The following is a 21,317-nucleotide window of genomic DNA, read 5'->3' on the forward strand; positions in this document are numbered from 1 at the left end:
GGTGTTGGTCGTGCGACGCCCCGAGTCTCTGTTGACAGGTACAGATATGTTTCAGGAGAGGAAATGTTGGGCAGGTTGACTCCTCTGGAAAATTCCGAACCGCTACACAGAAGCGTGCGGGAAATCCGGAAAGCCGGGAAGAGGAAACCGAGAACAGGGAGGGAAAGAGCAAGAGACGAAATTGCCATTGCGTCTAATAGGCAGTCGCGGCTCTGATTTACCTGTATTTATTTCACGGTTGGCTTTTCGAAACGCAAAAGGACAGCCATGATCGCAGACAAGCCCCTACAGCCAAACTTTGACGTTCAGACGACCCCCTGCTGTTGGTAAATGGCTTTGGCCGACTCCATAAAACAGAGGGCGGTCCCTTCATGGGGTGCACAGCTTCGTGTGATCATTCGTGTGGTTGATCTGCACGGCGCAGCTGCTCCTTCAGAGCTGGTCTCTGCCTTTCTGCGTTTTCGTCTTATCGTTCCTAATGATGGACCGGAGCTGGCCTCTACGGGACCTGGAGTCGTCGACGCAGGCCGTGGCGACAACCAGAGAAGAGGTGGTGGAAGGCGGCCTGGAAGATGCACACGAAAGGGACACGGCACTCCAGGAAGCCAGCGAGGACTACCACCGCTTTATCGAGGCAGTTGAGCGGTCGTCGAAGCAGTCGGCAGCCGTGGCCGAGCTGAGACGCTCGCAGAAGCGCAAGAGACTGCCTATGGGCACGACTAGACTGTATGATCACGGCCGGTTGCGCCTGATTCCGGTACGTGCTCGTGCTGGTGCCAGACTTCTGCGTCGACGGACACTGACATGCAAGCAGACCCCATCAGCCCATCCTGTTGGTGAGCAAGATGGACTACCACTGCTCCTTTGCGGCCTCACGCCTGCTGACCCGAGCCTCCAGATCCCCTGAACCTCTCGTTCCGACGCAAGTGGGCTGCCATTGGTGCCGTCTGTTTTGGTAGGCTCTCTCATGCTCGCTGTCTATTTCTTTTTTCCACGATGCTGACAGCCTTTTCGGGCAGCCGGCTCTATAGCTGTGGCTGGCGAGTCTGCTATTGGCAGTCTGTTGCTGCCCATCTTCGCACTCGAGTACGCCGGTGTCGACCCACATGCCATCCGCCAGACGAACGCCACCACCGTCACGGCTGCAGCCTTGGTGTCCCAGATCGACTCGCCAGTAGATGTGCTACTGCCAACAGGCACGGTGCTGCCGGCGACCAGCCAGATGGCGCTCCTAGCCACGGTGCCGCTGTTTGTGGCAGCTGTTGCCGGCTACGTCTTGGTGCCACTGTCGGTGGCCGTGGGCCGGCGGCCAGTGCTGCTTCTGGCAGGCGCCTGCACGTGGGCCGGAGCTCTGTGGGCAGGCCTCAGCAGTTACTCGCCGGTCCTGTCGCCATTTGTGCAACATGTGGCTGCACGCGCCGTTATGGCCGTGGGTGCCGGCGCAGCCAGCGTTCTTGTTCCTCTGGTGGCCGCCCACGACCTCGTCTTCCTGCACCAGCAGCACACGGCACTGGTGGCAGTGGTGGCCTGCCATGCCGTGACCACGGCCGTCATCAGTGCAGCGACGCCCTACGTGGCGGCCTTTTACGACTGGCGCTGGATGTACTTCATCCTGGCCGCGCTGGGCTTTGTGGCCTGGCTGTTGCTGGTGGCATTAGTGCCGGAGACACGGTGGACACAACGTACCACGGCCGAGCTGAGTGGTGTCTGCAGCGGCAGCAGCCCAAGATACGCAGACGAGCCACAGACACTCGACTAAGGCTACGGAGCGCGAACACTCTGGACGGACATGGGGGTGCTAGCCGCACCCTTCCGGTCTGAATGGCACCGATCAAGTACTTCTGTCGTCGACATCCTACGCACGGCTCTGTTGCCGGTCGTCCTGTGGGCAGCGGCCGTCAACGCGGTGCTGCTGACGGTGCAGCAGGCCATGGCAACGCAGACATCGGCGGTCATGCAGACGCAGGGCTGGTCGTTTGCTATGAGAGGCATCGGACCGGCCGTGGTCCTGGGTGGTGCCGGTGTTGCTGCGGCCGCGCTGGCTGGGCCATTTGGCGGCGTCTTTTCGCTGGCCGTCACGCGACATCTCCGAACCCAACAGGTGCGTCACCGCGAAGCTGAGCACAACCTCCCGCTGATGGTGCTGCCCTTTGTGCTGTCCATTGCCGGCTGCTTCCTGTTTGGCGCTGCGGCCGAGAGCGGGATGCACTGGGGCGTGCTCGTGGTGGCGGCTCAACTGACCGCACTGGGGCTTCTGTTGGCACTGGCCGCGCTGGCCGTGCTCCTGATCGAGAGCTTCCCCGACTGGGCCGGCGCCTGTCTAGCCCACGCAGCCGGCGGACTGCGGTTGTTGGCTGCGGCCTTGCTCCTGCGCGGCGACGTGGCTGCGCACTTGGTGGCCACGCACGGCTTCCTCAACGCCTGGGCCCTGTACGCTGAGGTGCTGATCGTGGCCAGTCTGGGGGTGCCGGCACTCTTCTTTGGGGGACGGCAGCTGCGGACGTGGGCTGCAGGCACCATTCCAGGCAACGTGCTGGAGGAGGATAGTGATTTGGACGATGACGGGAAAATGACGGGATCACTTCAGAAAACCGGCCGAACCCCGTCACCAGCATCGTCGACTTCGTCAGCAGAATCACAGGCTCGTTTACCAGAAGGCGTCAACGCAGGCAGAGCCATATAACGGCCAAGAGGGATTCACGGCCTTTACGACTCACAGCTAGACTGCTTCCAAGCAGAAAATCCCAGCATAAATTCAGAGCACGCTGCTATGCACTATTCAAAACATATATGCTACTATGCTACAACTATGATTTTATCCGTTCCCATCCGTGTTCCTACCTCTCTTCGCCTTGCTTCCGCCAATGCTTCCGCCCATTTCAGCTGTTTGATCCAGGTTGTTCAAACTATGCGGATACGACTCTGCAGTCGGCCGGCCAAATAGGATATGCCTCGCAGGACATATTTTCCAAAACCGCCAGTAAGGCCGTCCAATTCTTCGAGCAGCGAGAGGATACTGCGGGCGGCTCTGTAGGCGGCGACCTGTGCAAACATGACGACGACCAGACCGAAGGGATCGTCTGCTTGGTTCTCTGTCTGGCCGTCGTCGGCATCGTCTTGGTGCATGTGCATCTGCGCCGCCTCTGCCCGCAGCTCCTCCATCTGCTCTTCTTCCCTCTGTCGCATCTCCTCCTCCAATTGTTTCTCTAGGTGCCGCCAGCACCCCCAGACCTGGTCCAGGAGGCAGCGCCGGTACGGGTCCGTCAGCTCCTCGTACGCCTCGTTGATCAGCCTTACGTGCTCTTCAGCCGCCAGCAGCTGCTCGCTCGTTTTCGCCTTGACCTTGTCCGGGTGGAAGTGTCGCACGGCCTTGCGGTACGCCGCCCGGATTTCTGTGTCGGTAATGTGTGCGTTGCTGCCAAAATTCTCCAGCTGGGGCAGCCCAAGCTTCTCGTACGGCGACATGGATGCCGTGGGCACCAGCAGACCAGCAGATTCAGGTGTGTTTGTGTTTGTGTGTGCGGATGTGGATGCCGAGCTCGCAAAGAGCGCCCAGAGCACCAAGAAGAGGCCGCCGATGATGAAGACGAGGGCGAAGATGACGGAGAAGAGTTGCAGCGATGGCCGCAGGACCCGAGTCCAGGTGCTGGCCGTCTCGTCCGCGATGCGCGGGCAGGCTCGGCGCAGGGCTCTGCTGCCGTTGGTGGTGCTCCTTGCCTGCTCGCCGGTGCAGCCGGTGTAGATCCGCTGCGGGATTCTGTTGACCCTGGGCAGGGAAAAGGTCTGTTCGTTGTTGAAAGACATGGCGTATATATGGTTTCGATGAAGAGTTTGTGATGATGGATTGGACTGGAAGATCGAAGTTGAGATCAAGAGAATCGAGGTATGAGAGATTCGATAATAGTTGGCTGGAAGATGGATGGAATAGAGTATATGGTATATAGATGCCGAATATGACAAGTACGATGAATATGATCGAGAATATCGAGATATCGAGTACAGTGTCGATGATATATGGATAAAAGATGAAGAAATGGTTTAGGAGAGATGGATGGATAAATAGAAAATATAAGGAGTATGATGTAGAGATAGAGATGGAGATGGAGATGATAGTAGAGATGGGGATGGTAGTAGAGAGTAGTTTTGATGATAGATATCCTAATCAAGGATGTAGAGAGCTTGGTAGAGGCTTGGTGAAGCTTAGTAGAGGTTGACAGAGATTGACAGAAGTCGATGTGGATTTCGATGGAGGTCTAGTAATGAGACCGTAATAAATAAATGGTAGATGATATTCACGATCGTGATGATAGTCTCGTGATGATGATGCTCTGCTGAAGGAAACTGGTCAAGTTTGGTAGGAAATGGTTTCCTTTGGTTGAGGGTAAAAATATGAAGAGAGGAGAAGAAACGAAAGATGCAAATAATTTGCAGAGGCTGGTGCGGCTTTGTCTCGGCGGTTTTTGTGTAGAGAGTGAAGTGTCGTCTGAAACTATGCCTGCTGTTCGCCGTGTTCACTGTCTGTCATGCGGACTATTTGTCTTGCTCCTGTTCGTGAACATCAATATCTTTTCTCTCCCGAAGCACTCTATTGTTTTGCATACTGGTCCCCATTTTCAACAGTCGTCTCCTTTCTTCCAGACGATTCATACTACTCGGACTACCTTCTCAGGACAACCTTCTCAATGGCAGGATGAAGGTTCTTACTTTCAGGTCATTTGAATATTGGGAAGCCAGAATAAATTGGCGACTCCCTTCGAGTGAACAGCTTTCCTTGTTCGTTCATGTGCTATACCAGAAATCCCAGACTCTGAACAACACCCATAGTATAGTATCCCCCTAAAGACAAGAGTAAAAGACGAGCGGCTCATTAGAAAGGCCGATTTCGGATTCTTTGATCTCGCTACAGTTTTATACCCCTTTGTCACCTTGTTTTCACCTTAGTCTCATCTTCTCTTTTGGTTTTGTTGAGATCCACAAATTTCTCTGAGAACTGCACTTGAACCTCAATAGCCTCGATACGAGTTTAATTACGCGTCGAGGAGTAGCTTATAGATCGTATCGAGAGGATAAAAGTAGACCAAGGAAAACTGGTCCAGCAAGAGCTATCATCACACATGGCAGCATCTGGCTGCTTTCAAGCTGGTCACCAAATGAGATATATTCTAATATGGCTTGATGTAGAGACCGAGCCATAATCAAAGAACGCTGCTCCCTTAAGTTGTACAATCTTCGGTCCAAGAATTGACAACTGGCGAGCACTTATTTATTCACGGTCCAAGAGCAACAAATTTGAAACCTCCAATGCGGACATACTGCCCAAAGATCCTTTGTAGTGCCGGGACACAACCTTTGTTCGCATGTGGCCGTCGAGCTAGGCCTTTTCTTTGCTGATTACAGAAGTTTTTCTGATGCAAAGCAATTTACAATTTATTTAATAGCATATGCCATATGGAGATACTTCTCGTCAGAGTGATGTGAAAAATCTGGACATCTTGTAAAAGAGAACTATATCATATAAGGCATGGTGATATGTAAGAAGAAGAGAAAACCCTAAACGATATTGGATACTATATTTTTGGAGCTCTTTCCTCCGCGGCCAGGTCGCAACTGCCGAGACTAGACTGTTAGTATAGCTGCGTACTAGTAACATGTTTATCTGGGTATCCTACATGTTTCATGCATCTTTCACCGACCAGTCACACATCAAAAACTTTCTCGGATCATCCCTTTCACACCACATCTCGTCCCTTACATCCCCCAATACTTCTTTCCCATCTTCAGGCTCTGCTCCTGAAAGTGTTTCCGCTGGGCCTCGGTCAAATCGGCGGTATCTTCGTCCCGAAGACTCTTAAGCTGTACGATCATAGGACTCAACGGGTTACAGTGGCCATGGCCATTGAGAAAGCGGCTCTGCAGCGGCTGTGTGCGCTCATCGATGGCGTCGTGCACGTACTCGAGGATGGCGCACAGCGCATGGGGGCTCTTGCGGACCGCCGCCGGCACTGGCAGCCTGTGCGGATCCACACGTTTGCGTCCCAGCTCCTGCACCAACAGTCCGTAATAGTACGCATCGCAGTCGCGGCCCGCCCGCTTGCCTACAGCACACGAACAGCTCTCGCCATTGGCGTCGCAGGCTGTGATGGTGTTTCCGTCGCTCTGGTCGGGCGGCAGCTTCGATCCGGACATCGGGCCCTGCAACAGCTGGATGCGTCGGTGTAGTAGGTCGAGGGCCAGCGTGATGATGCGCTTCCGGTGCGAAGCAACATTGTCTGCAACACCAGTCACCGCCACGACCTCTTCCCGCACAACCGGCCGCGGCAGTCGCGAGTTCTGCTGGTTGCAGGCCAAGCCGCCATTGCCGTCCATCTGCGTGTGCCACGCCAGCATAGCCAGCGTCCGCTGAAACTCAGTCTGGCTGCCAACCTCCCAGAAGATGCGCAGCCGTGTGAACAGGCCTGGTGGAATCCCCGGCGACTGCACGCCACCACCACGGCCATGGCCGTTGTTGCTGCTGCTTCCGCTGCCCTTCCCCCGGCCGTTCAGCCCGCCCAGATCGTCTTCGTCGTCGTCTGCCATGACTGCCGTGTGCAGCCAGGTGTGGATGTGTCCGCGCATGATCGGCACCATGTCACATCGGTTGGCCAACACAACCAGCGAGCAGAACTCGCGCAGTGTCGGCTGCGTTGGCACCCGGTCCAGCCGTCCGTGTGCTGCATACAGCAGCGTGCCCAGACAGTCCACATGCGTCCGGTACTCGGCCAGGTCGAGGTGGATCGTGCGGCCGGCTTCGGTGGCCTGCAGAGGGTTGGACATGCCAGAGACAACCCCGCTAGCCGATGTTGTTGTCGCCGTCGTCGTCGCTGTCGTCACCGGCGTTCCCGGCAAGATGAACGGAACAGGAGCCACAGAGCTGAAAGCGTCTACCTGGTTGTGGCTAGCACTCGCAAAAGGGCTCACCGTCATACTGTAAAAAGGACTGGCTGGTGCTGTTGGGGATGCCGAAGACGTCTGGGGTACCTGAGATGGTGATCCGGCAGGCATTTGTCCTCCCAAGCTCTGATGGTTGCTCATCCACTGCGATGCCAGAGGTCGTGAGGAGGTGTCTGGGCTATCAGGCCATCCAAAAATGGAACCTGTCGTTCTCGTGGGCGTCGACATCTCGGCTGCAGGGACGAGAGCAGGAGGGTCTGGCTGTGAGAGCAAGGCTTGAAGGGACGTAAAGGTATACTGTGGTCCCGTGTCTACCTCTACTATGTCTTTGCTTGTCGGCGGCCCATCATCAGAAGTGTTGATTAGGTGGTGCCAAAACTCAGACGACCGTGCCAGAGCCCGCGAATCTACTCGGAAGACTTGGCGGATTCGCGGTCCAGCCGTCACTACCAGCTGCAGATCGCCTTGTTCGTCGATAAGATGCTCAGTCGACGTCATGTCGTCGCCCGTGCAGCCACCACCGCTGTCATCTGCGTCGTGATTGCGTCCGGGCCCGTCGCTGTCTTCTGTGTCGCTATCCAGCACGATAATCTCGTTGTCGTATGGGATCGGCGTGCCGCTGATGCCAGAGGCACCGGCAGTCGACTCTGTTTTTTGCATGCTGCTACTGCGGCCTCTGTGCCCTTTGGTTGAATAAATTTCCAGAGCACATGCGATTTGGGGCTTAGGTTAGAGGACATGAAGCATCGAAGAAAATTTTTGTTATGATCAAAGTGAATGAGAGTGAAATCAAAGGGTGGAGCCAAGGAATACCGAAGCTGCTGTTGCCTGTTACTACGAAGAGGGATAGAGCCGAGAGAAAGGCCGCAGTGCGGCTTCGGTGTAGAGGCAGTCAGTGGTGAAGGGCAGAGATGCAGCAGACTGCTGCTGAAGCGAAGAAAGACTGAGGCCAAAGTGAAGTCAGGACTGAATGCAAGCCTAGAAATTGTGCCGAGAACCGCCGACAATCTGAGTTTGTGCGTCGATGGGTGAAGAAAGATTAGTAGGGTGAGGCAGTACCTTTGGAGAAACTGCTGGAGGGTAATTGGGAAAGAAGTGGGAAACAGTGAAAGCAAGACGTGCCATTCGATTTTGTCCGTTATATTCACTCAAGGCAACTTTGTCATGTTTACCAACTACGAACAATAGCACAACTTGCCATATGTTAGTGTCTTTCCTAATACAACTGTCAAGCTTCTGAGTTAAACAATTAGATTTAAGAGATAAGCTCGAACTTGCTTAGCTTTTGGTAAGATCATACCGGGCAATGATAAAAAGGTAGAGCCTTGCCTGACTGATCTGGACTTTAAGCAGGCACCATGATACCATTGCTATGCGTCTGCCCACCGCAGAGGATCTCCGCCTAAACATACACAGCGTCCTGTACATCTTGCATCCTGCGACTTTACTATGATTTGTCAGCGTTCGATACATACGCCGATGCGCGGCAAAATCAACAGGAAAGTGGTGGGATGCCAGAGTGGTCTAATGGGTATGATTAGAAATCATATGGCTTCGGTCGCGGGAGTTCGAATCTCCCTCCCATCGTACATTTTTGCAAATAATGCGGAAAGCCCAGCATTTTTCTGGACTGTTTGTCGTCTGCTGCCGTCCTGTGCCGTTGTTTCCAAGCCTCGTGCTTCGTTACGTCGTGTCAGTGATGCTTGCTGATCGCGAGCTGCAGCCGTGTTAAAAGGACGAATCATAGGGCTCGATATCTTAGCGTGCTATCGTCATAGGGCCCTCCAAGCACTAGGACCAGAAGCCAGTCCAATTCCTTTCCTGGCAGCATGTTGTTCACGTAGGAAATATTCGCGGAAACCGAATTGGAGGCAAGGCAAGATTGGTTGGGGACGGGAAGGTGTTCCATACAGAGAACAGCTGTTTGATGGCCTAGTGGCCGCCGCCGAGTGCTCCAGCTCATCAGCACTCACAGGCTGGACGGAAAGAAAAGCCGGCCAACAACCAAGCTCGACCTCCGAACGGATCGTGCGTCTCTCGTCTCGTCAGCATTCTTCTCGCCCCTTTCCTCCTATTTTCCACCCGATCTTAGCTCGCTGGTTTGGTTTGTGTATCAACTCGCAATAGAAAAACAGCTGTAGGTAACGGGGCCAGTAGTTGGGTTTTCCACCTCATTTTGCCAGCCGGATCTTTTCCACATCCTGCGGGTGCGCGGCCTCAAATTTGCTGAGTAGTGGGAGGGCTTGTTTGTCGTGCTCAGGTGCGGCCAGTCGACAATGAAAGGATAGGCTCTAGGCTCTAGGATCAGACTATGTCCTCTGGCCATCGGCGTTGTTTATCTTCCGATATATGTTTAGTAGGCATTGTATGCGGCCGAGGACCATAGCGATATGCCAAGCATTGCGCCGCAAATTGTCTATGTGATCTACCCTGAGGACATGGACGAGCTCCTTGATGGATCCACGACAGTCTGCAGAGTGCTAGCAGGGGCTCGCAAACCAAGCGAGAGCAGTCGACGAACAACCGAGATGCGAAGCTTGTATAAGTCGAGCTAGACTGGGCTAGGTTCCTGCAGGAAGGAAATATGGGTACGGAGTACTCCGTATATGGAAAGCAATGTCCACTTCTCTACGTCATAGAGTGTAGAAACACTCCGTACTATGTACTCCGTACAGGCAGACAAACGAGCCGGCGTCATCACGTGCTCTTTATATGACTAATCGGCCCCACTCCCGTCACTTTCCTTCCCCTCCGCAGCATTTGGCCTCGACATCCCTTCCTTGCTATCGCATGCTTCTCATGTGACGAGCAACCGGGACGACCGGCTTCCTGGAAATCGGAGATTGGCTGAGCAACAAACAAATTCTGCCTCGACGGCCTCATCGTCGTCAGCGTGTCAGCTTGTCAGCATCCCTTGTGCCGCGGCCCAACATTCGCCATCGTTGTCGCCGGCAAACGAGCACGCATGAGCTGTATGACCTGATTTGAGCCTTTTGTTTGGCCTCTGTACCTCCACCGCCTTGCTCCTTGCTCATCTCACCGCCTACTTCTGGGAATCGTGCCCGAGCAGGACAACAGAAAGGGTCTCCCCATCGTACAGCGCCCCGCCATTTGATCCAGATCTGCACGAAAACCCAGTAAACGACTGCGTCACCGGTGTGCGAGCCGGCAGGCACGCGTTCATCGCTCGCCATGGGCAATTCCAACACGAAAGAATCGCGGCATGATGCCCGGGCCTTCAGGCCGACCGGCTCATCCGAGCTGGGGCAGTCGTCGTCGCAGCCTCAGGGCCACGATGGCCGCTCGCGGTCGCACGGCCGGGTGGGACGTCCCGACATCGGTGGGCTGCTAGGCCTGCAGCCAGGCTCGAGCTCGTCGAGCGAGCGGCGCGAGACCCGACAGGAACGCGAGGCCAGACGGCTCGAGCGCGAGCGGCAGGCACGGCTGGTGGAGCGGGAGCGCAGCATGAGAGAAGAGCACGTCGACGGCGGATACCTCGTGACTCTGGGCACGTATGTTGGGGCGGAAGACTTCAACAAGACTGTTGTCCGGCAGCTGCAGGTAAGGAGTTGGGTTCCACCGGGAATGACGTCGCTAACCAGCCATGCTCCAGATCGACCGAAAGATGGCGCCATTCTGGAGAGGCCTGCAGGACTTCTCTGACACCTGGACCGAGTATCAGATTGTGGCTGCTGCTCGCGGCCTCGACATTCCTCCGCCAGACCAGCCGCCGCCCGAGGGCTTCCTTCCACAGCATCCGTCTTTGTCAAGCGCCGGGGACCAGCACTTGACTGTTCCCGGCAGTGCGGCCGTTCCTGGACCGTCGGCCGCGAACACAGCGGCGTGCATTCCTACAGGATCGCTCGCCGGTACGTCGTCTCCCTCCCTGTCTCTGCCCACGACGCCGGGATCCTCTCGGACGGGCTCGTCTCCGTTCAGGCCGCGTGCCAAGGCGATTGCGGCGGCTCTTAGTGTGTCGTCCCGCAACGGGTCGTCGACGGATCTGACGCCGCGCGAGATCACACTTCCTCACGATCCCTTTGTCAACGGACAGCCGATTGAAGTGTTTCTGTACAAGAACGCGACAGAATGCCCGATCTGCTTCATCACGTACCCCCCCTATCTCAACCACACGCGGTGTTGTGACCAGCCGCTCTGCAGTGAATGTTTTGTGCAGATCAAGCGGGCAGAGCCACACTACCCCGAGGGCCACGGTGACAACCACGAAAACCAGGGGGCGAACCCGGAAGAACAGGCCGGGCTGCTGATATCGGAGCCGGCGAGCTGTCCGTACTGCCAGCAGCCGGAGTTTGGGGTCACGTACGAGCCACCGCCGTTCCGCCGAGGGCTGAGCTACGGGTCGGGTGCGGCGATCGGGGCGATGGCAACGGCGATGTCGTCGACTAGCACGGTCAACTCGTTGATGCCAAGCTCGCTGGCGGTGGCTGGCAGTACAAGTCCGCCGACGGGCCGGCGGAGAACGCAATCACTCTCGGCGACGGCGCCGAACGTGGTGACGACGGACCGGATTCGGCCAGACTGGTCGACGAAGCTGGCGTCTCAGCGGGCGCACATTGCACGACGGGCAGCGGCAGCGACGGCGCTCCACACGGCAGCATTTCTGATCGGATCGGAGCAGCGAACCTTTCGGGTCGGACGGTTCGGGCGATGGGCGGGTTCGAGCAGCAACCAACGCGACAGAGAAGCAAGCCCTGCACGCGGGCAGAGTGACGGCGGCGAAGGCGGCGACGGGCCATCACCGACGATGGAGCCGGGGCCACGGTCAAGCTCCGGGCCAGTTGCGGGGGTGGCGGGAGGTGCGGGAGGTGCGGGAGGTGCAGGAGCGTTAGGAGCTGCTGGAGCGACAGGAGCTGCTGGAGCAGTAGACAGACGAAGCCGGATGGACGATCTCGAAGAGCTGATGTTTAGGGAGGCTCTTCGACAGTCACTGGCAACGGAAGACGAGCGGCGGCGAAAGGAGGAGAAGGAGCAGCGCAAGGAGGCGAAGCGACGCGAGAAGGATGAGCGGAAGGCGGCCAAGGCAGCGTCGAAGCAGCACGGCAGCGGGTCGGGCGTGTACGGAGCGAGCGGTGGAAGCGGGCACAGCTCGGCCAGCGCGAGCTCGCTGAGCCTGTCGGGATTGGGAATTGGCGGACGGCGAAGAGGCAACAGCGGAGCGTCAAATCTGCGGGTGGAAGCCAGCGTGGCCAACGCGATGGCAGCACGCAGCAGCGGAAGCGGAAGCGGAAGCGGAAGCGGAAGCGGCAGCAGCAGTCCGGCAACACCAGGCGAAGGTGCAGGCGACAAGGGCAAGAAGGTGGATCGAGGGCCGACAGCAGGTGTGGCCGTGTCTGTGGCTGTAGCTAGCGAGAGCGAGTCTCGTCCGACTTCGAGCGCGCAGCGATCGGCAGGGCCGTCACACCTGCGACAGATGAGCAGCGCGTCATCGGTATCGTCGTCGAGTCCGGGAAACTCGGCAGCAGGGCAAGCGGTACAGGACCCCCGAGCGAGCGGGCTGAGCCTGGGCAGCCGCAGCGGTGGCAGCGAAGACGGGGCGGATCACGGGGACGAGCGAGACCCGAGCACCAGCATGGAGCCGATGTTCAACTTTAGCAGTCTGGCGGAGCTTGTGGGCGTGCAGCTGGAGGGCGAGAACGCGGGCAGACGGCTGTCGGCGATTGAGCGCGACAAGGACGGCTCGACCGGATCGGCGGGATCTCAGAAGGAGGAGGTTCGGGAGGCCCACGGCGAACACGTCGAACTGGCTGAACGGAGGTCGTTTGAGCGGCTGCAGCTGGCAACAGGACTGGATAAGACCAGCCGGTCGGTTCCGGAAGTGATGATCACGCCAGGGACGCCGGCGCCGTCGGATGAGTTTGATTAAGGGGGATGGAGAGAAAATAATTTGATGGGATGGGAGTTTGGGCTTTATTGTTCACGAAGCATTGTTTACGGCCTCATAGGGTCAGAGTGTTTTATTATCAGTGTGGGGATAGAGTGGGGCATGCTACAAGGTACTGGCAGAATGCATTTTGTGTGAGAGTGTGTGGATGAAGGATAAACCTGTGCATGAATTCTTATATGATGGTCTAAAGCTATGCTATCGGGTTGGAGCGTCTTGGGAAGTGAGCTGGTTGGTCCAGTCGGCAGGAGGACTCTGCCAGGCATAGTCCTTCCAGGTGCCGAGGACGGGCCAAAGGTGGTCGTGGACGAAGGCGGTGATGTTGAGGGGGTCAGAAGTGGTGGTGGTAGTGGTAGTGGTAGTAGCGATGGTGTCGTCTTCAGGAACGGATCGATGGGGGATGCCGAGACGGTCGAGAACGCTCCACCACTCAAGGACGGTCTCGGTGAGTTCGTCGACGGAGGTTACGCCAAGAACAGAGGGGCCGATGGAGGGGGTGGAGGTGGAAGAAGAGGTGTTAGGGTCTTGTCCAACGGCCTTGGTCCCGAGTCCGGCATCAGCAGCAGTTCGTGCCCAGAGATCGAGTGCATATCGCAGGGCCACGTGCTCGAGACTGAGGCCGAGCTGCTGGCGACAGACGGCGGCGGCCTGCTGGCAAGCGAGTCGGAGGCCAGGCGGCGAGGGATGCCAGGCAGCAAGGGGACCAGAGGCGACACCACGAGTCGTGAGAAGGCCCATGTTGAGGAGGCTGGCGTTGAGGACGACGGAGACGCCGGCGGCGTGAAATCGAGAGAGGGGGGAAGTGGAAGTGGAAGTGGAAACGGTGGAAACGGTGGAAACGGTGGAAACGGTGGAAACGGAAGAACCGGAAACGGCCACCGGCAACTTCCGCAACAGCTGCTCGTTCTGCACGGTGCAATGCCCATAGCTGAGCACCGCATCGATCGGCTCACCGGTCTCGTGCAGGATCTGTTCGGCCAGTCCGGCCAGCACATCGACCGGGTAGCCGGAGATGCCGACATAGCGGAGAGCCCCTTTCTCGCTTCCGTCCGTTCGCATCGCCCGCAGTGCTCGCACTGCTGCCACGACCTCGGCCGCCGTCACGAACTCGACGTCGTGCGCATATACCAGATCGACATAGGACGTGCGCAAGCGCTGGAGCGACCGGCGCACGCTGGCCTGCACGGCTGCCGGTGTGTAGTCGAAGCCGGCGCTGTGGACGCGGCCGGCCTTGGTCTCGAGGAAGTAGGAGGACCGCGGGACCGTTGAAGAGTCCGTCGCCGCCTCTAGAGCCTCGCCCAGCAGCGCCTCGGATGGCCCGTAGTACGGCGACGTGTCGAAGCCGCGCACGTCCAGATCGACCAGGGCGCGGCGCACGATGGCACGGTACGGCATCTGGGCCGGGTCGGCCACGTACTGGGTGTTGAAGGTGGCCGTGCCGAGCAGCAGAGGGGGCATGACCTCGGCGAGCGGCCGGAGAGGCGGTCGTGGCGGGTCGAGGGGGTGGAGCTGGAGGGGGTTGAGCTTGAGGGGGTTGAGCTTGAGGGGGTGGAGACGGGAGACATGGTCGAGGAGGCTGGGACCGTCGACACGGTCGGCGACCGGCACCTCGGCGTCCTGGGACGACACGACGGCCTGAGAGTCGTCCATTGGCCACTGCGTCCTTGCGCTGCTGTTCGGGATGTCGAGAGGCTTGTCAGGGTAGCAGAATCATCGTGCGAATGCTTAAGATATATTCAGTGGGTACGAGTACTCCGTAAGCGGTAGACACGCAGACCCACGTGACTTTTGTGTATCTATCTATTTCACATCAAATGCTTACATAATCAAATATTGAGCTCCAGCAAAGCATCGATCACACACCATCATCGCTGTCTCACGGACCAGCATCACATGGCAGGAGGTCGCAAGAGCAAGGCAGCCACGGCGGCCGCACCGACGCGGACGCTAGTGGTCGACAACGGCGCATACACGATTAAGGCCGGCTTCGCAGAGGGCGACGATGCGGCGTCGGCATCAGCATCAGCATCTGCATCTGCATCTCCCCGTGTCATTCCCAACTGCCTAGCGCGTGACCGGCAGCGCCGCACGTACATGGGCTCAGAGCTAGCGCAGTGCCGAGACTTTGGCGAGATGGCCTTCCGGCGGCCGGTCGAGCGCGGCTACATTGTCAGCTGGGAGGCGGAGCGGGCGATCTGGGAGCAGGAGTTTTTTGCAGACGCGCCGCCGTCGCTGCGCTGCGACCCGACCGAGACGCGACTGGTGCTGACGGAGCAGCCAAACGCGCTGCCGGCACTGCAGACCAACGGCGACCAGATCGTGTTTGAGGAGTTTCAGTTTGCGAGCTACTATCGCGGCACGGCGGCCCAGTTCAACGCATATCTGGATCTCGAGCCTTTGGGTCCGTCTGGTCTGTCTGAACAGCCTGCGCCGGCCGAGATTCGGCTCGTCATCGACTCGGGCTACTCCTGCACGACCGTCACGCCCGTTCTGCGCGGCCGGCCGCTGCAGTCGGCCGTGCGGCGGCTCGACGTCGGCGGCAAGCTGCTGACCAACTACCTGACTAAGCTGCTGTCGATGCGCCACTACGACATGCGCCACGACACGTACATTGTCAACGAGATCAAGGAGAAGGCCTGCTACGTGGCCCTGGACTTTGCCGCCGATCTGGACCGAACCTGGAAGGGGACACGGGGCGGCACACAAGACAGGACGACGCTCGTGGACGATGGCGAGGCTGATCGTCGTCGCCGGCTCGCCCAGTTTCGTGCTGGCAGCAACGGCATCGCTCGGGAGTACGTGCTGCCGGACTACCACGCGCGGATGGAAGGCATCGTGCGGGACTTTGGGACGGCCGCCACAACAAGCACGGCAGACGTGCAGCCAGACGTGCTCACGCTACGCAACGAGCGCTTCGTCGTGCCCGAGCTGCTCTTCCACCCCGCCGACGTGGGCCTCGGCCAGCCTGGTCTGCCCGATGTCGTGGCGCAGTCGGTCTCCTGTCTGCCGGTCGGCCTCTGGCCTGCTCTCCTGACCAACATCGTCGTCGTCGGCGGCAACGCTGAGCTGCCCGGCTTTGTCCAGCGCCTGCAGCAAGAAATCCAGGCCCGCATGCCCGACGACCTGCTCGTACGCCTCACCCGTCCGGCCGACCCCATCACCTGCACCTGGCGCAGCGCTACCCGCTTCGCCGACTCTGCCGTCGTCGGCCGGCTCGCCGTCACTCGCCAAGACTACGACGAACACGGAGCCGCCTGGGTGGCCCGACAGTTTGCGGGCGGCATAGGGGGGGACGTAATGGATTGATGCAGGTGGTCGGTTACAGGCTAGCCCTCTACCATGATGAGGGGAATGGGGATTTTTGTCTTATTTATAGCAAGGAAATACAGGGAAATACAGTGGAAAGCCGCTGAAACCTGTAACAAGGTAAGAAAGGCGGCACGCTTTCATGACATCATGGACACGGATAGGAAAGAAGAAAGGAAGGAAAGAAATAGCAACAGACACAAGCAAACGCCTAATAGTGGCTCTTGAGAGACACACGTGGCTGCTGTTGGTCCATAATATAACCTCGGTTAGCCTCTTCAGAATAGAAGCGGAAGACGGGAGAAAACCGGGCCATCCAGACGGCGGCTTCCGGAACAGCTACAAGGGCAGTGTTTCTTACCTGGGCGTAGCGATAAGACGGTGCACAACACCCTGTTTTAATCGGCCGGGCCGTTGTCAACACAAACTCGACGACGAAGAGGAGCGAGCGGAGGGAATGCACAAACAGTCACACTGGCAGTCAGCAAGAGAAGAAGAGGAGAAGAAGAGGGAAAAGCCAAAACATACGTGGGTTGGGCTGGACCCGACATTGTGGACGGTGCAATAGCCAGTACGGCAGCGTCTGCACCAGAGCTGGGTCTCGGCGATGCATTCGTGGCACTGGGAGTAGTAAGTCGGCCGTCCGTTCGAGAACGGGAACACTTTGGGCAGGACGTACGCTGGGGCCGCATTCACGACAGCTATATGCAATGGAAGGAGTCTGGCATGGTCAGCAGGACAAGTGTCTGGGTGTTCGGAAGAGGATATCCAATCCGGACCAACCTTGGACGATGGACCCCCGATCTGATCCGGCATGCACGACTCGCACCACCAGCGGCGGCAGGTGAAGCACATGCGGTCGTGGATGCAGGCGTCACAGCGGGCGATGAAGCGAGCCGGGCTGGCCGGCCGCAGTCGATGGCGCAGCGGATGCACCGGCTCGCCTTCCGGACACATGGCCGCGCGGATGCTGCTGGACAGCCGTGGCGGCGGCCACAGCAGCGGGTAGCGCGACACATAGCCGGCCACGTCGGTCCGCTCACTCTCGTCGCCCCAGGCGGTCCAGCCCTCGGGCGCGCTGCCGCAGCCGGCACAGCCATCGAGGGCGTGGGCGGCGATGGCGGGGGGACCTGGTGATGTCACGTGACGAGGCCCATGACAGAGGACCGCATCAAAGGCGAGGACGCCGCGACAGTCCATCAGCGTGCTGGCCCACGAAGCAGCCTGGACGGCCGCGCTGCCGGACAGCACGCGGCCGCGACGTCGATACCACAGGTCGCCGTCGTCCGTCCGATCTTGGTCTTCCTTTTGGTCTTCCGTCTCATCCCCCCCAATGATGTAGAGCCCGCGCAGTCGGGGCATGCCGGCCGGTCGACCTGGCCGACAGGCCAGACTCAGCACGCGGCGCAGCCGGTGCTCGTCGAGGTGGCGGGCATGGCGCAGCGACAGGATCCGCACGTTGTAGGCCGGACTGGTGATGATCTCGTGCACGAGCTCGGCCGTGACAGCGACACGGTCGAGGAGGAGCGTGTGCACGCCAGCCAGCCAGCCAGCGCGGCCGAGCGCACTGAAGACGCCGCGAAGCGGACCGGAGTAGAATCTGGCAGTCAGAAAGGGAAAGAAAAAGGTAATAAGAAAGAAGGAAAGAAAAAAAAAGAAAAAAAAAAAGAAAAAAAGAAAAAAAAAAAAAAAAACAAACACTCATCCTCGGTCAGGTTCTCGTCCAGCTGTCCTCGCCAAGTCTCGCCCAGCTGGGCCCGACGCCACGACTCACCGCTGCGGTCGAGCGAGCTGATCGGCACGGCGGCCAGCCCGATGGCCGACAGGTCCAGACGGCCAAAGACCGAGGGCGTGCCGTAGAGCAGGGCGCGGTAGGCCCGGCTGGTGGCGGCCAGGCTTAGCAGCGCCGATGGTGGCAGGTAGGGTGTCGTGTGTCCCAGCACGACCGCGTTGGCCAACAGCTGCAGCAATGTGCCCGGCTGGATCTCGTAGACGGAGTCGGCCTCATGGCAGGCGGAGGGAAGCATGAGGAGGTGGTGAAGAGAGGAGGCTGAAATGGGAGTTGAGGATGAAGAGAGGATGGGTTGACGAGAGGAATGGGAGGATCGAGAGAATCGAGAAAATCGAGAATTTGAAAGAGGCAGAGCTTGATAGCAACGCAGCCAAAAGAAGCAAGACAAATACACCAAATGCACAGCTCAGCTCGTGATAAGATATCGTGCATATACGATACGTCTTATAGCTCCGACACGTAACAAAAGGGCACGCCCAGAAATACACTTGTCGCCAGAGACGACTGGTCATGAGACAGACCACCCCCCCGAAAGGCGTGAGCAGCCAAGAGCTGTTGTGCCGGGCCGTGGCCATCCAACCACAGCTTCCCTGCGAGGGAATACGACGTAATCTGGACCAGCGACATCCTGGCACGAAAATGGACCCAGAAACGGACGACCGTTGGGCCACCTCGGGTGGGGGTTGGGGTGGGCGACGCCGTGTGGGGCGCCAGCTGGCAGCGCGAGCCTGGCAAATGCACGTGACACATTTCAACGTGCACGTGACCTCAGGCAGACGACACACACGACGAGAGAGAGAGAGCCTGGTGGAAGCTTCAGGAACGGCCTTTCGGATGTCTAAGCGCTGCAGCCTGGACGGGCTTCTGCGGCTGCTGAGACTGTCGTGCTTGTCTGCATTGGCTGCTGGCATTGCGTTGGCATTGTTGTTTCCGTTCTTGGCTTCCATCTAGTCCTAGCTCTTTTCTTTCTCCATCACCTCTCGCTTCGGAGATGCTGTGTCCTTGTGCACATCCTCACGGCCACATCTTCCCCGCCGGCTGACCACCACAACCACACTACAATGGACGACGGCCCATCTGGCAGCAGAATCCACTACAAGGACGTCTTCACGGCCGTCCCGGCTGCTGCCCACCGGCCGCTGCAGGGCGACAAGATCCTGCTGCCGCCGTCGGCGCTGCAGACGCTGCTCGATGCCGCCGCCCGAGCCCAGCTGCAGGCCGGCAGCAGCAGCAACAGCAGCGGTGACCTGCCCCAGCCGCTGACCTTTCGCCTGGTCAACACGGCCAACCAGCGCGCCGTCTTTGCAGGCATCCGCGAGTTCTCGGCCGACGAGGGCCACGTCGTGCTCAGCCCGTATCTGCGAGCGGCTCTAGGTGTGGAGGACGACGAAGACGGTGGCGATAACGGGAATAAGAATCATCTTATCGCTGTCGCTTTTGCACCGCTGCCCAAGGGCACGTTTGTGCACCTGCGCCCGCTCGAAGCCGGCTACAACCCGGCCGACTGGCGCGCCCTGCTGGAACGCCAGCTACGCGAAGCCTTCACCACCCTGACCAGGAATGCCCTGCTGACGGTGCGTGGCAGCACGGCCGACGAGACGTTCCACCTGCGCATCGACGGCTTCCAGCCCGCCACGGACGGCATCTGCGTCGTGGACACCGACCTGGAAGTCGACATCGAGGCCCTCGACGAGCAGCAGGCTCTCGAGACGGCACGACAGATCCAGGCCAGGAAAGGAAGCTCCGAAGGCGGCACGCTTGACATCTTCCGGCTGGTGCAGGGTCGCGTACTGGCCGGCGACTATGTCGACTATGAGCTGCCGGCTTGGGACCGCTCCCGACCGCTGCAGATCTCACTGTCGGACCTGCTTCCGTCCGAGACCGACGAAGAGGCCGGCTATGCGGTCGACCTGCTGATCAGCCCACGATCACCACGCCAGAGAGCACTACCACGCGAGACCGAGCACGTCTGGGCCAACTTTGGCCTGGCCGACGCCACCGGCGCCAAGACGATCACGATTGCGCCCTCGGCCGTCGAGCTGGAGGACGCCGAGGCGTTGCTGGTGACCGTCCACGGCTGGAAAGGAGGGACAGCCTCGTCGGCAGCATCGTATTCTCTGCGTGCGCGTGTCGTCCTGGAAGAAGAGGCTGTTCGTGATGAGGAGGAAAGTACCAAAGAGACAGCGCACGACCCGACCGAGGAGCAGTGCCAAAACTGCCGCCAGTGGGTGCCATCACGCACCATGGTGCTGCACGAGAGCTTCTGCCGACGCAACAACGCGGCCTGTCAGCAATGTGGTCACGTGTTTCCAATTCGCTCAGCCGCCTGGCAGAACCACTGGCACTGCACGACCGATCAGCACGACGGCGGCCAGGGCGACTCGGCAGCGAGCCAGACGAAGCACGACGCCATCTTCCACCAGCCACGAGCCTGTCCGGCCGAGACGTGCAGCCAGCAGCCGCTGTTGTCGTCGCTGCCGGTGCTGGCTCGCCACCGCACCACGACCTGTCCAGCGAAGCGGATTCTGTGTCAGTTCTGCCATCTCGAGGTGGCCCAAGAGGGCGACGCTGCCGAGTCGGCCGTCGAGGCTGCCACGGCTGCCCTGACCGGCATGACGCCACACGAGCGTGTCGACGGTGCCCGCACGACCGAGTGCTATCTCTGCGACGCCATCGTGCGCATGCGCGACATGCGCGCCCACCTGCAGCACCATGCTCTCGACCGCCAGCGCCGCCCGCCGCCGCCGGTCTGTCGCAACGTCCTCTGCAGCCGCACGCGGTATGGAGTGGGTGCGAGGGGGGTGGTGCGTGTGGGAGGGCCCGAGAAGGAAAACCCCCTCGGTCTCTGTGCCTCCTGCTTTGCGCCGCTGTACGTCAGCACCCACGATCCCGATGGTCGCGTGCTGCACCGCCGTCTCGAGCGTCGCTACCTCGGCCAGCTGCTGACGGGCTGTGGTCACACCTGGTGCTCCAATGTCTGGTGCAAGACTGGGCGCCAGAATCGGATCATGGCCGCGCTTGCCGGTCCCGGCGCCGGCTCCGCTGCACTCCTCCCCCTCGTCCGACCGCTCGTCGACGAGGCTACCGCCCAGAACGACGACGCTCGCCCGTTGCACCTCTGCGTCGACGAGGCCAGCCAGCAACGACGCGCCGTGGCCGAGATGCTGGCCGCACAGGGCCGCTACGATCTGGCCTGGTGCATGGCGGCGTGCGAGGCCGAGGGCCCCGATGCGACCAAGGCGTGGTCGTGGCTGTCGAACTGGGCGCCCGAGAAGGGAACTGAGGCGTAGAGATGGGATGGCGGATAGAGACATCTGGAGCGATGCATGGAATTGCGAGTCACGAGAATAGATGGATTGTACTGTTGTACTGTTGTATTAATACGGC

General features: G+C 59.1%; 9 protein-coding genes across 9 annotated transcripts; 5 read left to right on the top strand and 4 right to left on the bottom strand.

Annotated features, from left to right (window-relative positions):
• Positions 1–478: 478 nt before the first annotated feature.
• CMQ_7574 (major facilitator superfamily MFS-1) lies at positions 479–1,759 on the top strand (the record flags this gene model as incomplete). Its single annotated transcript, XM_014314579.1, has 4 exons — positions 479–757; positions 815–836; positions 899–955; positions 1,032–1,759. 4 exons carry the CDS (start codon positions 479–481, stop codon positions 1,757–1,759), a joined length of 1,086 nt encoding a protein of 361 aa, XP_014170054.1.
• Positions 1,760–1,789: 30 nt separating this feature from the next.
• On the top strand, positions 1,790–2,683 carry CMQ_7620 (uncharacterized protein; the record flags this gene model as incomplete). Its single annotated transcript, XM_014314625.1, has 1 exon — positions 1,790–2,683. One exon carries the CDS (start codon positions 1,790–1,792, stop codon positions 2,681–2,683), a length of 894 nt encoding a protein of 297 aa, XP_014170100.1.
• A 218-nt stretch (positions 2,684–2,901) lies between these two features.
• Positions 2,902–3,804, bottom strand: CMQ_7698 (chaperone protein; the record flags this gene model as incomplete). The annotated part of the gene is made up of 1 exon (XM_014314703.1): positions 2,902–3,804. The coding sequence occupies one exon, from the start codon at positions 3,802–3,804 to the stop codon at positions 2,902–2,904; it is 903 nt and encodes a 300-aa protein (XP_014170178.1).
• A 1,944-nt stretch (positions 3,805–5,748) lies between these two features.
• On the bottom strand, positions 5,749–7,590 carry CMQ_7418 (uncharacterized protein; the record flags this gene model as incomplete). The annotated part of the gene is made up of 1 exon (XM_014314423.1): positions 5,749–7,590. One exon carries the CDS (start codon positions 7,588–7,590, stop codon positions 5,749–5,751), a length of 1,842 nt encoding a protein of 613 aa, XP_014169898.1.
• Positions 7,591–10,122: 2,532 nt separating this feature from the next.
• CMQ_7278 (c2h2 type zinc finger domain containing protein) lies at positions 10,123–12,814 on the top strand (the record flags this gene model as incomplete). Its single annotated transcript, XM_014314283.1, has 2 exons — positions 10,123–10,491; positions 10,544–12,814. 2 exons carry the CDS (start codon positions 10,123–10,125, stop codon positions 12,812–12,814), a joined length of 2,640 nt encoding a protein of 879 aa, XP_014169758.1.
• Positions 12,815–13,030: 216 nt separating this feature from the next.
• On the bottom strand, positions 13,031–14,482 carry CMQ_7411 (L-galactose dehydrogenase; the record flags this gene model as incomplete). The annotated part of the gene is made up of 1 exon (XM_014314416.1): positions 13,031–14,482. The coding sequence occupies one exon, from the start codon at positions 14,480–14,482 to the stop codon at positions 13,031–13,033; it is 1,452 nt and encodes a 483-aa protein (XP_014169891.1).
• Positions 14,483–14,725: 243 nt separating this feature from the next.
• Positions 14,726–16,138, top strand: CMQ_7190 (actin family protein; the record flags this gene model as incomplete). Its single annotated transcript, XM_014314195.1, has 1 exon — positions 14,726–16,138. One exon carries the CDS (start codon positions 14,726–14,728, stop codon positions 16,136–16,138), a length of 1,413 nt encoding a protein of 470 aa, XP_014169670.1.
• Positions 16,139–16,349: 211 nt separating this feature from the next.
• CMQ_7492 (ubiquitin fusion degradation protein) lies at positions 16,350–18,165 on the bottom strand (the record flags this gene model as incomplete). Its single annotated transcript, XM_014314497.1, has 3 exons — positions 16,350–16,499; positions 16,667–17,738; positions 17,906–18,165. 3 exons carry the CDS (start codon positions 18,163–18,165, stop codon positions 16,350–16,352), a joined length of 1,482 nt encoding a protein of 493 aa, XP_014169972.1.
• Positions 18,166–18,991: 826 nt separating this feature from the next.
• On the top strand, positions 18,992–21,220 carry CMQ_7535 (ubiquitin fusion degradation protein; the record flags this gene model as incomplete). The annotated part of the gene is made up of 1 exon (XM_014314540.1): positions 18,992–21,220. The coding sequence occupies one exon, from the start codon at positions 18,992–18,994 to the stop codon at positions 21,218–21,220; it is 2,229 nt and encodes a 742-aa protein (XP_014170015.1).
• Between the last annotated feature and the right edge of the window lie 97 nt (positions 21,221–21,317).

This window comes from Grosmannia clavigera (assembly GCF_000143105.1).
Source record: "Grosmannia clavigera kw1407 unplaced genomic scaffold GCSC_173, whole genome shotgun sequence".
Lineage (NCBI taxonomy): Eukaryota > Fungi > Ascomycota > Sordariomycetes > Ophiostomatales > Ophiostomataceae > Leptographium > Leptographium clavigerum.